This window comes from Danio rerio, chromosome 3 (genome assembly GCF_049306965.1).
Source record: "Danio rerio strain Tuebingen ecotype United States chromosome 3, GRCz12tu, whole genome shotgun sequence".
NCBI lineage: Eukaryota > Metazoa > Chordata > Actinopteri > Cypriniformes > Danionidae > Danio > Danio rerio.
In genome coordinates this window covers 22264698-22280115 of record NC_133178.1, presented here as the reverse complement: position 1 = coordinate 22280115, position 15418 = coordinate 22264698, and the positions used below count along the sequence as shown (strand labels likewise).

General features: G+C 35.3%; 1 protein-coding gene across 2 annotated transcripts in view; it reads left to right on the top strand.

Moving 5' to 3' along the window:
• Positions 1–15418, top strand: part of igf2bp1 (insulin-like growth factor 2 mRNA binding protein 1) — a 56774-nt gene that overhangs the window by 34868 nt on the left and 6488 nt on the right. For both annotated transcript variants that reach the window (XM_068217112.2, NM_001076559.2), the window contains 9 exon segments: positions 17–307; positions 3900–4034; positions 6866–6988; positions 7909–8044; positions 9838–9960; positions 10160–10276; positions 11472–11546; positions 11651–11782; positions 15181–15294. In XM_068217112.2, the coding sequence (XP_068073213.1) occupies positions 17–307; positions 3900–4034; positions 6866–6988; positions 7909–8044; positions 9838–9960; positions 10160–10276; positions 11472–11546; positions 11651–11782; positions 15181–15294 (1246 nt within the window).

Sequence of the window (15418 nt, the reverse complement as noted above, 5' to 3'; positions counted from 1 at the left end):
TTTTTCCCTTTTAAAGAGCTATTCAGAAACTCAACGGCTACCAGTTTGACAACAATGCCCTGCGTGTGTCTTACATCCCCGATGAAAACTCTGAGGTGGACTCTCAGCGAGGTCCAGACAACGGCCGCCGTCCTGGCTATGGCCCACGAGGAACGTCCCGCCAGATGTCACCTGGTTCAGGAATTCCCTCCAAACACCAGCATGCTGACATCCCTCTCAGGTTGCTTGTGCCCACACAGTACGTAGGTGCCATCATCGGCAAAGAGGGTGCCACCATTCGCAACATCACAAAGCAGACCCAGAGCAAGTGAGTGGTTGATTCTGTCATCATTCTGTCTGTCATGTTATTCCAATCCTGTTGAGTTTCATCTAGAAAACACACATGAAGATATATTAAATCAAAAATCAAACAAAAAGTGCTCCTGGGTGGCTCAAAATCAAAATTTTCATAAGCAAATATCAGTCCAAGGCACTCAAAAGAAAAAATATTAAAAAGGCGTATGTATGTATATACGTACGTATATATATATATATATATATATATATATATATATATATATATATATATATATATATATATATATATATATATATATATATATATATATATATATATGACTAATCTTTCAAAAACCTATACATTTCTGCAGAGAGCTGCCTTTCTAACCTTTAAAGGTAACCTTGAACCTAAGCCTTGAACTGATTTTTGCTTTATGTATTAAATCAAATTAGAGACTTTTTTTTTTTGTCCCTCAGCTGAAAAAGTTACCTTAAACCCTTGCGTTTCCAAATTTTTAAAAAAGATCAATAATTACAAATGTTTTTGCACTGAATTTTCTAAAATGTTACGTATTTAAATAAAAAATAGGTCATTATTGTATTAAATATGCAGTAACCCCTGAACATTGGTAAAATTCAGGTTCAGGTTTATTTTTTATTTTTTGATAAATTAGAGCAGGGATGCCCAAACTAGGGCCCATCGCATTAAGAAGAAAGGGAGAATAATGGGGATGGTTTCAAGATTATCGATTAAAATTTAATGTAGCCCTTTTATTGTTTTATTATTGTCTGAAATTAAATGTTTTAATTAATTAAATGGTGTAAATCACGGGTGTCAAACTTAGTTCCAAAAGGGCCGCAGCTCTGCACAGTTTTGTTCCAACCCTAATTAAACACACCTGATCAAACTAATTGAGTCCTTCAGGCTTTTTTGAAACCTACAGGTAAGTGTGTTGGAGCAGGGTTGGAACTAAACTGTGCAGGGCTTCGGCCCTCTAGGAATTGAGTTTGACACCCCTGGTGTAAATAAATCAGATTTTGTTTTAATGTATACACTGTCACCCGACAATCCAGAGACTTTGGTGAGCCAATTGAGTCAAAGGCAGATTCTTCTTTTGGACTAGCATATTCAGCATCCACTGTGTTTTAAATGTGTTTGTTTATGGGTTTTATTCCAATGAGTTTTAATTTAAAAATCTACTCTGCATTAGTTAATACCATTTAATTTTAGGTTTTCTATTTATTTAGAAATATTATTACAGAGTTTCTGCGGGGTCTTAATGTCTTAAATTTCAAAAGCTAAATCTTAAAGTCTTAAATCCACTGAAATGTTGTGTTGTGGGCAGCACAGTGGCGCAGTGGGTTGCAAAATCGCCTCACAGCAAGAAGGTCACTGGTTTGAGCCCCTGATGGGTCAGTTGGCATTCCTGTGTAGAGTTTGTATGTTCTCCCCGTGTTGGTGTGGGTTTCCTCCGGGTGCTCCGGTTTTACCCACAGGCCAAAAAACGTGGTAAACTAAATTGCCATAGTGAATAAGTGTGTGTGTGGATGTTTCCCAGTGATGGGTTGCAGCTGGAAGGGCATTCGCTGCATAGAACATATGCTGGATAAGTTGGCGGTTCATTCCGCTGTGGTGACCCCGGATTAATAAAGGGACAAAGCTGAAAAGAAAATGAATGAATGAATATAGTGTTGTATGTTAAATCTTTTTCCTTAATTTTTCTTTGTTCATGGATAGCTACCCAATCTGACCATTAACATCTGTACACTCTCAATAAAACTTTTCACTTTTTATTTCAAAATTGCATTTAATTACATTCCTTAAAGTAACATGTTTAAACATTCTCCATTTATTTTCTACTTGGGGTACTGACCTGACCTATATTTTTTTATTATTGCATTATTATTATGGCAATGGTTAAAGGTTATAGGGTTTGTGAATGGATATATTTAAAAATATTCAATTTCTTTTTAAATAATTTTTATTTATTTATTATTTTTTTGATGGGAAAAGTGAAAATCTTTTCTAACTGGAATATTCGAAAAAAAATCCTTTGCATTTAGCCCTGTATAAGTCTAACATTTCATTCATAATGTTCTTAAAATATTAAAGTCTTAAATTTTACTTGGTGAAACCTGCAGATAACCTATATTTAACATCTTAAGAAATTAGCCATGGCAACTTTAATGTCACATACTGTAGTTTGGTATATTTACCTTCGGGCCATGGCTATCATATCTATTTGTTTTTGGCCTCTCAGATGAAAAAGTTTGGGCACATCTGCATTAAATTGTGTGTTTTTGGTGAATTCAGGTATTTGGTGAATCTCTTCATCAATCTATGATTCAAAAAGTACTGCAAACACTTTATTTTGTATATTTTTTGTGGATAATAAAATGGGTATAATCTGGTTATCTTTGCTCTCTGTCAACAACTTCAAAAGACAGACATGAATACAACTAAGTTCTGCTGAAGTGGAAGTTTATAGCTCAGTGCAGATTTTTTAAAAAATCTACTGACAAATGGATAATGTGTGACACATGAAGCAATTAATAGTGGGTTTTTGATGTTTTCTTGTGAAAAAGCACTGTAGAAAAGCTGTAATGTCAAAATTGACAGGTACATAAAAAAGAAATCAATATGAATCGAGTTAATTCAAGTCATCTGAAGAGACGTTATGAATTCATATGATGAGCCAATATAATTACCTTATTCATATTGATCAAGGAGCATTAACAGAATCCCAAACATACTTTATGCAACTCTTAGGTCTGATTAAAAACACATTCATTTAAAGTAACGAAGATGGTCAAATTTCCTACAGGATTGGAATGAGAGTGTATAAACAATGAATTTGGGGGAAATTGACCTTTTAATCTACTAGCCTAGTTTACCCTTATGGCAAAATTGTCACAATAATATTCATTCATTCATTCATTCATTCATTCATTCATTCTCGTTTTGGTTTAGTCCCTTTATTAATCTGGGGTTGCCACAACAGAATGAACTGCCAACTTACCAAGCATATGTTTTACGCAGCGGATGCCCTTCCAGCCGCAAACCAACACTGGGAAACACCCATATACACTCTCATTTACACTCATGCACTATGAACAATTTAGCTAACCCAATTCACCTATAGCACATTGAAGGATTCAGATTTATACCTTCCAATCAGTCTCAGCATGGATCAATGATTATCCTTTTCTCATCATCCTGTTCCTCATTGTTTTTATTAAATATAATTATTTGATTATTTAAATGAGTATTTAACTTTGAAATTGATTTGAATCAATGAATAAGTAATACACTGCTTTATGTACGATTGTTCAGTGTCCTTGCTCCTCTCTTTGCCTGTCTTTTTTTACTTTGTTTTCAGGAGACACACAAAAACTAGGTCATAGGTCATAGAGACCTCTCTTTCTTTCTGTCCCTCTGAACAGAATTACTGATGCTGAGGAGGGGGGAAACACCTATTTCTATTTGTCATAATAATATCTCAATTCTTATTGCAATTGAGGAATTGTTTTACATTTTTGTTTGTGTTCTCACATGTATTTGTTTCATATTTCATTGCATAACCTTTGCGATTTGTCCCTCTTATCTCCTGTCATATCAGGATTGATGTGCATCGTAAAGAGAACGCAGGTGCCGCCGAAAAGCCCATAAGCATCCATTCTACCCCAGAGGGCTGTTCAGCTGCCTGCCGAATGATCCTGGAAATCATGAACCAGGAGGCCAAGGACACCAAAACGTGAGTATGATGGTGGTTGTCTTAATATGGACAGTTTTGGATTTCAGTCGGAATTGAATTATTCAGATTGATGAATTTTAATGAAGTAGTGTTTACATGAACACTAAATAAAGTAATTGGTTTGATGTGAGTATTTAATGTGTCAAGTTTCAAACTGGATTTAATGATTGACATTATCAAACACTGTACAAATAAACAGTTTAATTACTGTTTGCACATACCATTCGGTTTAAAAAAAAGTAGACTTAAAGTAATAGTACAGTAAGTTCACCCAATTTAAAATGATCACATCATTCACTCTCTCTTGGGTTTGACCCTATTTGAGTTTCTTCTCCTGTTTAACACACAAGAAGATATTTTAAAGACCCATCAACTTCCAAAGTGAGAAAAAATACTGGAATTCAATGAGTGCCAGCTAACAGCATTCTTCAAATTATCTCCTTGGGTGTTTAACATAGGAAAGAATGTCAAATAGGTTTTAATCAAGCAAAGGGTGAGTAAATGATGAGAGCATTTTAATTTTGGGGTGAACTATGCCTTTAATATGCATCAATTTTGAGTGCTTATGAGACAATAAGCGAATGTAACTTCATGTCTTGATGCTTATATTAGTAAAAATGTACATTCAAAGTAAGCTGTCTGTGAATGACACTATAAAGTGAGAGCTGATGGACCATTTTTCTGCTCCACTTAACAATTTTAATTTCATTTCATTCTACTAAAACATCAGGTTTGTTTTATATGTCAGTTAATGTTATCCCAATTGTACATAACTTTCCAGTTTTTACTTTGATCAAATATTTACATGTCCTCTCGATTGATTCAGAAAAAGGTCTACAGTGCCCATTCCCTTTTCAATTGAATTTGACTTTGTAGTTCATTCGGAATTTAATAGAAATCAGTTGTTTGCATGAAGTAGGGCTGCACAATATATCGATTCAGCATAGATATCGCAATGTGTCGGCACTAGTCACAGCGCAGGAAAAGAAATTATGAATTTGGATTATAGTTGATCATCAGAACAGTTGAGAAAAAGACATTTAAATGTCTTTTTTTTAATTAGTTTTTTATTAAGGATTTTCAAATAGTACAAACAAACAAACCATCCCCAAGCGTTGCAAATTAAATAAAAAATTTACAGATGTATTTTTTTTTTTATTAATAATAATAATTACTTTAATTAAAACAAAACAAAAGAAGTCAGAACTCTCTCAAAATAAAGGTTTCAAAGTTTATGTAGAAAGGTTTGGAGAGGTTCTCAAAGTCTCCTGAATTTGTCCTGTTTGTGGTTGAGGTCACAGGTTAATTTTTCCAAAGAAAGAAAGAAGGACAACTGTGAAATCCACATGAAAATACCTGGAAGACCATTTTAGTAATATATATTTCTTAGCCAGAAATGTAAGAGTTGTAAACAGGGGTTTGGGTCAAAAAGGTAATGAGAAATGTCATTTAACAAAAAAAGTGAGGGGGAGAAAATAACACGTTTTATTTCAACTTCATTTCAAGCATTAGGTGGAAAATAATACATTTGTAACTTAAATGAGTCATTTTACTAAATTACTACAATGAAGACTAACAAAGTGTTACGTTAACTACATTTCATTCTTTAATATCTGTACCTGAATACTGGTTGACTACTTTTATTTAACTTTTTTCCTTTGCAATTTGTTTATTATTTGTTTATACATGATTCATGCCCTTACAAAATCGATCAATATGAATTAGAGTATAAATTAATATAATCAATATATATTAATAATTTAGTTCCAAATTGAGCTGTTCAAGCCATGTGGTGAAATAGTTTTCATATTAATTAGCCCCCCTGTTTATTTTTTTCCCCAATTTCTGTTTTACGGAGAGAAGATTTCTACGACACATTTCTAAACATAACAGTTTTAATAACTCATCTCTAATAAATGATTTATTTTATCTTTGCCATGATGACAGTAAATAATAAATGGCTAGATATTTTTTCAAGACACTTCTATACTGCTTAAAGTGACATTTAAAGGCTTAACTAGATTAGGTTAACTTGGCAGGTTAGGGTAAATAGGCAAGTCATCGTATAACGATGGTTTGTTCTGTAGACTATTGAAAAAATATAGCTTAAAGGGGCTAAAAATTTTGACCTTGAATTGTTTTTTTTGTTGTAAATGTAAATGTAAAGCTTTTATGCTTTTATTCTAGCCGAAATAAAACAAGAAAACAAATAGTATCAGACATACTGTGAAATGTCATTGCTCTGTTAAAACATCATTTGGGAAATGTTTAAAAAAAATAATAATTCAAAGGGCGGCTAATAATTCTGACTTTAACTGTATATGACATAAAAACAAAATATCACAATGTCAGTTTTTTCCAATATCATGCAGCCCTAGTATGAAGGCTTATAGTCAGATCAAGATGTTAAGTCTGATCTTTAAACATATTTAATATAATGATAAGCAAACATTTTAAAACACATTTGTTATAGTTATGATTGGTAGAAACTTAAATTTTAGTAATTTACTCCTCAGTTACTAAAGGCTGACTAAAGCTTTAAACATTTTATAAAAAGACGTTACTTAAATGAACACTGTTGATTTGAGCCTTCTATTCACAAATCTTTCTATATCTAAATTCACCAATTTAGAATGATTTCTGATTGGAATTATAGAAAGATAATGTCACACTCTGCACTGAAGTTATCAACCACAAGAATGAAGTACATTTTCAAATATGCTTGAATAGAATTTTTTTTTTATGTGTGGTCTTGTTGCACAGCAGTGACCCCAAACTTTTTGCTGTTGTTTACAGCTCAGTATTAACAGACCTTTTTTTATTTCCTACAGTGCTGATGAGGTTCCTCTGAAAGTTCTCGCTCACAACAACTTTGTTGGCCGTTTGATTGGAAAAGAGGGACGCAACTTGAAGAAAGTGGAGCAAGACACTGATACCAAGATCACAATTTCACCGTAAGCAAGCAATGAAAGCACAAATTCCACCCGTAACCTTTTATTTACACTGTGTTCTTAAAGGGATAGTTCACACAAAATGAAAATGATCTTATTGTTTACTCATCCTTCATTTGCACTAAACCTTTTTGTGTTTGTATGCTTTTTTGTATGCTTTTTCCTACTATGCATGCTGATGGGTCCCAGTAACCACCATTACACAGTATTTTGTGTTCAACAGAAGCAACTATTAAAAATAGTTATATTTAAAATGTTTACACAAGTTCTGCATATTTTGTATATTTTGCCATATATTTTCTGTTTCCTGCCATTTTTTTGATATATATATATATATATATTAGTATGGCTTATATATAAAGTACAGCTTAGTCCCTTTATTAATCTGGGGTGGCCACAGTGGAATGAACCCCCAACTTATTCAGCATATGTTGTGTGCAGTGGATGCCCTTCCAGCTGCAGTCCTTCACTGGGAAACACCCATACGCTCCCATTCTCACACACTAGACAATTTAGCTTACCCAATTCACTTATAGCACATGACCATGCGAACACGGGGAGAACATGCAAACTCCATACAGAAACGCTAACTGACCCAACCGGGGCTCGCACCAGCGACCTTCTTGCTTTGAGGCGATCATGCTACTCACTGCGCCACCATGACGCCCCTATATATTTCAATACAAGGAAAGAAAGTCACATGTAACTTTTCAGAAAATCTCTATTTGATGTCTAAAACATACATATAGCACACCATTCGAGCAAGGAACAAAGTTACAACACATATTTAATAGTATATGTTTTTACCATATGGGTTAAATTAAAACCATACCAGGGAGGGAGAGTAAATGAGGAGGTAGCTTTCAATTTTGAGTGAACTATCACTTTAACATAATTAAACATGCCACAAATCTGAATTGCAGACTGCAGGATCTGACCCTTTATAACCCAGAGAGGACCATTACAGTGAAGGGCTCCATTGAAGCCTGTTGTCTGGCTGAACAAGAGATCATGAAGAAAGTGCGAGAGGCTTATGACAATGACATCGCTGCTATGAATGTGAGTTTGTGTGAGACAGTTACTTGGAAAGTTCACCTGTTAATTCTTGCATCATTGTTTACAGGCACTCTATCAGATGCTGAAAGTAAACCGTGCAGATATAGCTTAACCTATAGCTTAATATAACCTGTGCTTTAATATTACAAACAAATCAGGATTCTAATCTTTTTCTCTGTGTGCAAATCTTAGATGGTCAGATAGTGATTCATCTTTTATGATTCATTAAAATACTGCTGGCAGAAATGCTATGAGGATGGAGAATGTAGTGTGCAGTGTTTTAGTACCTTAGCTTAACCCTTTTATTATGGGTCAGTTTGGATTGGGAAGATATGAAGAGTTCAGATGCAAAAGCCTCTAAATGCAGTCTGAAATTTTCCTCTTAAATGAGGATTTTAATCAGGCTCTTGTGTGTATGTTCAGTAATATCAATTTTATGGCAAAGAATAAGTCCGTTTCCTGGTCTTGAAAGTAAAAGATCTCGACATAAAGGAGGAAAAAGTGAAAAAGGTTAGTTTTTTTTTATGGAAATTTCAGATGGCACTTAGAGGTTTTTTCATCTGAACTCTTCATATGTTCTTGCCAATTGAGCGATACTGAGGAATACAAGCTACATTTCTAGTTTTAAGGATGGATGACTTTCCCCTTTGATTAGATAACATTAAGTATTATTGTCCTTCAGCTTAGTTACTTTTTTATCAAGGGTCACCGCAGCGGAATAAACGGCCAATTATTACAGCATATGTTTTATGCAGCGGATGCCCTTCCAGCTGCAACTCGGTACTGGGAAACACCCATACACTCTTACATTCATACACGCACACTAAAGCCAATTTTGGTTACTCGATTCACCTATACTGCATGTCATTTGGCTGTGAAACCCACGCGAACATGGAAAGAACATGCAAACTCTACACAGAAATGTCAACTGATCCAGCCGGGACTCCAAACCAACGACCTTCTTGTTGTGAGGTGACAGTGCTAACCACTGAGCCACAAATTAACAAAATCTAAGGTTTTTCTTTAAAGTTCAAATAGCAGTACGTTTTTCTATTCCTGAACTGTCACCTTTGGCATATATTAATAAGTCAATGAACTTTAATAATAGACCTCTTATTGTCTGTATAAAAATAACATGATGCTGCTGTTTTATGCAATTAAGTAATTTTATTACAATTTGGCTCCAGGTCACAAGTGCAAGTTGTCATTTTAATCCCCTCTACAGAATAACTGTTTATTCTGTAAATCTATATCCATTAATTTTAATGTATTGGCTGTCCTCAGTGGTTTTGCATCTTTTGAGGAAAATATTGTAAATCTAAAATATTTCTAAAATGTGTTTTCAACATGTAATTCTTCATTTATGATTATGCATTGCACAAATTAGGTTTACAATAAGGTGTACATTTTTATTAATTCAAGTGTCACATTGCTGTACTCTTTGAGTTTCCTGAAAGAATGCAATGAAAAAGAAAGCTACCATATCATTTATGATATTCCCAATTTTGGTCATTTGTGAGCAGTATTATGTTTAATTATGTATTATGTTTGCTGTTTTCACCTGAGTTTTGTTTTTCAGAGTTTTATAAAACTCAGAACAACATCAAGAATTATAATTAGCGTAATGTATGAGTAAAATGTGTGATACGATTATAGAGCTTTCTTAAACACCTGCATTATCAATTCAGACAAGTAGAGGCTTAGACCTGGAAACGATATTTCTTGCATCATAATTGAGAAAACCCATAAACATGACTTAAATTTTTAATCTGAACCTACATTCTCTCTGCATCCAGCAACAAACTCATCTGATCCCAGGACTAAATCTTGGAGCCATCGGCCTCTTTCCACCATCCTCTGCCATGCCGCCTCCTGCCCTCGGAAACTCTGTGCCTGGTCCCCCTTATGGCCCTATGGGGGTATGACACATTTTGTCCTTTTCATCATTTGATAAAATCATCCTGGCATACTGATACTGGCATCACACAAAATAGGCCTCTGTGGCATGTATATGTTATAATGGTTTGATAATACAGTTCTTTTGGTGGCTTTTACCATTCATTGTGGTGTGATGATTTAAACTAATTTGCAAACTCTGTGTTTTGTGTTTCTCCACAGGCCTCCGAACAGGAGACTGTCCATGTGTACATCCCAGCTCAAGCTGTAGGGGCTCTTATTGGCAAGAAGGGACAGCATATCAAGCAGCTCAGCCGTTTTGCCGGAGCTTCCATTAAGGTAACTTGTATGAAAATGCATTGTGGGCAATTTGTTTGCATTGCCCTCTGTAGAATGATATTTGAAGGGAAAGTTCACGCAAACATGAAAATATACTCGCCCTCAAGTAGTCCCAAACCTGTCTGATTTTCTTTGCTCTGTTGAACACAAAAGAAGATATTTTGAAGAAAGCTGAAAACTGTTGACTTCCACTTCCAAAAACAAATACTATGGAAGTCAATGGTTACAGGTTTCCAGCTTTCATTAAAATATCTTCTTTTTTGAACAAAATTCAAACCGGTCTGGAACAGGTGAAGAGACGCTAAATGATGATAGGTTTTTCCATTTTGGCTGAATGAACCTATATGAATGTAAAAAAGAATTGTTCAACTAAAAGTTTAAAATCAAAACAGACTCTTGTGCTATTGCTCTGTTAGGACAGCTTATTTGAATAATTTTTGGGGGTTGTTTTTTTTATGAATTTGAAATATATAACTCAGACTTACAAAGGTTGGAATTATTACAGAAATACAGTAAAAACTAGTAATGTTGCAAATTATTGCAGCTCAATAAAAAAAACACTTATTCCTTATTTTCAGGAGCATTACTTTATTCTCCAGTGTAAAATGATCCTTCAGCAATAATTTTAATATGCTGATTTTTTGTTAAAGCAATATTTATTATTAAAACTGTGTTAAAACTATATATATATATATATTTTTTTTTTTGTCTGGGTAAAAAACTAAAATTTTTTTCCCTTTGAACGCGATATATTTTATTTTGAGAAACATTTCAAGTATTTTGGAGCAGTAAACAGACTAAGTAATTCAAATGAATAATTGCTTTTTGCTGTCTTCATTGTGATTTCTTTACAATTTAAAACCGCATTTTTGGATATCTTTTCTGCTGGAGATACTTTTGTCCTAAAATTTTTTTTTTTTTAATGTAAATAAAAAAATCTTACATGTGCCGTAGAAACAGTAAACCAGAAAATTTAGGTGGTTTTAAAACCTTGACTTTTCCAAACCGATGTAAACCTTGAAGACGGTTATCGTCCTATCTAGTCACATTTTTTTAGCGTAAATATTCGATCAAATATTGTGCCAATATGTCATTTAAAATTTTGAAGTTTCTTTCTTCTTTCTTAAATATTGTTTCTTTCTCCTGGCTGTGTCAAGATGATTTCATGAACATCTCCAATGTATTTCTTCCTCAGATTGCACCAGCAGAGGCTCCAGACTCAAAAATGCGAATGGTCATTGTGACAGGACCACCTGAGGCCCAATTCAAGGTTTGCATGGATGCATTCTTTGCAAACTCATTTCAGAAACCACTTGAGATGTGTTTGTCCTGCATTCAGTGGATGTACAACATTTAAAGAGCTTTATGTTTTAGGCTCAAGGCAGAATATACGGTAAACTGAAGGAGGAAAACTTCTTTGGGCCCAAAGAGGAGGTGAAGCTGGAGACACACATCAAAGTAGCAGCTGCAGCAGCAGGAAGAGTCATCGGAAAGGGCGGGAAAACCGTAAGCTGAATTTCATTAACAGATTTCCAAAAGATGTCAGATGACAGCAACTGTTCCTTTTTCAAACCATCCTAAAGTTTTCTTGTTAAAATTAAATTTAGACATTATTGCAGGAAAATGTGATTATTAGGGGCAAAATATATGGGTAGCAGTATTAGTCATTCATTATTCATTTACTTTACGACTTAGTCTCTTTTATTAATCTGGGGTCGCCACTGCGGAATAAACTACCAACTTATCCAGCTATTTTTTTATGCAGCGGATGCCTTTCCAGCTGCAACCTATCCCTGAGAAACATCCACACACACTCATTTACACCCATACATTACGGACAATTTAGCCTACCCAATTCACCTATACCGCATGTCTTTGGACTGGGGGAAACCGGAGAACCCAGAAGAAACCCACACAAACATAGGGAGAACATGCAAACTCCAAACAGAAATGCCAACTAACCCAGCCAAGGTGCAAACCAGTGACCTTCTTGCTGTGAGGCGACAGCACTACCTGCTGTGCCACTGCATCGCCGAGTATCAGTCTGAATAAAAATTATTTAAATTTTAAAATTAAATAAGTAACATTTAATTAATCAGTAATTCTAGTTAGTATTAGTTTTGTCCATAACATTGGAAGCAACTATGGAGTTTTTCTTAAAAGCATTGTTTTTAAATACAAGTTTTCTTATGCTCACTAAAGGCTGATTTTTACTTCTGCGTCAAATGCACTCGTCTGCTCCGGCACAGCATTCGCATGGTCGCATAGCCTTCCCTGTGGCTGAGACTGACGCGCACCTCTCATTCATTCATTCATTTTTTTTGGCTTAGTTCCTTTATTAATCTGGGGTCACCACAACAGATTGAACCACCAACTTATCCAGCATATGTTTTACACAGCGGATGCCCATCCAGCCGCAACTCAACACTGGAAAACACCCATACACTACGGCCAATTTAGCTTATTTAATTAACCTAAAGTGTATGTCTTTTACTGTGGTGTAAACCGGAGCACCCGTTGGAAAATCACACGAACACGGGGAGAATACACAAACTCTACACAGAAATGTTGGCTCAAACCAATGACCTTATTGCTGTGAGGCGATCGTGCTACCCACTGAGCCATCATGACATGAATCTCTCAAAAAATGTAACTACACATTGCACCGATGTGTATCGCAAGCTCTGTGATTGATCAGCTTGGTGGCAGTAATGAGTGTGGGTGGTGCTGAGAGCCCCGAGCCCGATGGAGCGAGTGTTTACAAGTGTCTAGTCCTGTGAAGCAGCTCCAGATAGAAACTTTAGTTTTGTGTTTACCTTATGATTAAAGTTACTGCACACCCCCTGTAGTTTTAGCTAATTGTGTATTCATAGATTTATAGATAAATAAATACCCATGTTGTACATTAAGGTAGCATCTAGGAAAATAAAAACACCTGCAAAGGCAAAATATAACCTACTGCTAGCTAGCGTTTATGAAGTGTTATTGCAAGTGTTAGAGCAACGCCAACAGCACGAAGATATAGAAATGCACGGCTACACACAAGGCAGGCGTCGTGGGTCACGTCAATCACTCCACGCAGAAGTATAAACCAGTCTAAAGGCTTAAGAAAGTAATATCGTAAAATAATGAAAATTGTTGAAAAACAGTTGTCGTTTTATTGATATTTCAGTTTGATTGATTTCTTCTTGAGGAATAAATTCCTGTGACTTTTTAGCAGTCATTAGGTTGCTGCTCAAAAGGCATTATGACTGTCAATGTTGAAATATTGCAAATTGAGTTTGTTTATGTGGATTAACTTAATACACAACTTTAAGAATAGATTTGTATATAATAGAAAATAAAAAGGACAGCTTTTATTAAAATGTAAATCTGTTGTAACATTAGATATGCATTTTTACCTTATGTTAAGTTCATGCACTTTAATGCTAATGAATGCATTATAATATACACTCTCGAATCACTGTCAGGTACACCTTACTAGTACTGGGTTAGACTCACTTTTGCCCTCAAAACGGCCTTAATCCTTTGTGGCAAACTGGAAATATTCCTCAGAGATTGTATTCGATATTGACATGATAGCATCACGCAGTCACTGTAGATTTGGTGGCTGCACATCCATGATGCGAATCTACCATTTAACCACATTCCAACAGTATATAAAATGCTGTAGCCCATCTGCCTCAAGGTTCAATCTGTTGTGCATTCGAAGATGCTCATCTGCATTCCTCGGTTGTAATAATTATTTGAGTTACTTACTCTTGCCTTTCTATCAGCTGGGACCAGTCTGGCCATTCTTCTCTGACCTCTTGCATTAACAAGGCATTTGTGCCCACAGAGCTGCCACTCACTGGATATTTTCTTTTTCAGACCATTCTTTGTTAACCCTAGAGATGGTTGTGTTCAAAATCCCAGTATATCACAGTTTCTGAAATAGTAAGACTAGCCCGTCTGGCACCAACAACCATGCCACGTTTAAAGTCACTTAAATCACCTTTCTTCCTATTCTGATGCTCAGTTTTTAACTGAAGAGATCATTTTGACAATGGCTGTTTCTCAATATGCATTCTTCAGCGGTCTTGCGTTCTCGTGCAACGTCATCATCAGCTGCCTAAGTTCTGTTCTAATACTCAAGACCGCAAGTACGGTGGACGCGTAAAACTTCCCGGATGTATTCTTGATATCGAGGATGCACTGATGCATTAGACTTGGCAACCGAACTTGCTCTGGAAGTCCCAGAAGTCATTGCGACTGGAGGTGGGACGCGTAGCATTTTATTTAGATTTATTATTAAGTTCAGAGATTTAACTTATTTACCTCAGGAGTTTCCCTAAATGAAACGGTGAAAGTAAACATCCACATGAACATCTTAATAAAGGAATAAACACATTAAGGGTTGTTTGTTTGCTGAAATTCTTATTAAAATCTGTTTTATTTATACTGTGCAGAGTATATTTCTAATGTTTTTATGCAAAGTATATATTTTGAAAAGGGTAAAAACAATAAATCGTTGTATGAATGCTGCACTGCTTAAATAATTTACAATTTAAAACACGTGAAGGTCATGTGACCATCAAGAAGAATGCTGCGTTTAAATTCTCAAAGGATGCATTCTCTGCCATTGCGGTCTCCTGAGTTCGTTCTTTCGAGGACACCTGGCAAGACAGCTCTCCGCAAGATCGCAAGTCCGTTCTCTGCGTACTTGGAATTGAGAAACAGCCTCTGTCTACATGCCAAAATGCATTGAGTTGGTGTCATGGAATTGGCTGATTAGACATTTGTGTTAACAAGTGGTTGGACGGGTGTACCTAATAAAGTGGCCGATGAATGTATTTAAGATGAAAACAATTAAAACTTAATAAGAGCATTCTGTTGATAAAATAGTTTTTAACATCCCATTTCAGGTGAATGAACTGCAGAACCTCACCGCTGCTGAAGTCGTGGTTCCCAGAGAACAAACACCTGATGAACACGACCAGGTCATCGTCAAAATTATCGGCCATTTTTACGCAAGTCAGGTGAGATCCTTCTCTAATTAACTATGTGTGAATTAAACTTTAGATAACCAAAGAGTACAGCTGACAACATTTCATTTGGCTCTCTCATTACAATACATGTAATATGCAAACTTGCTAAACTGTT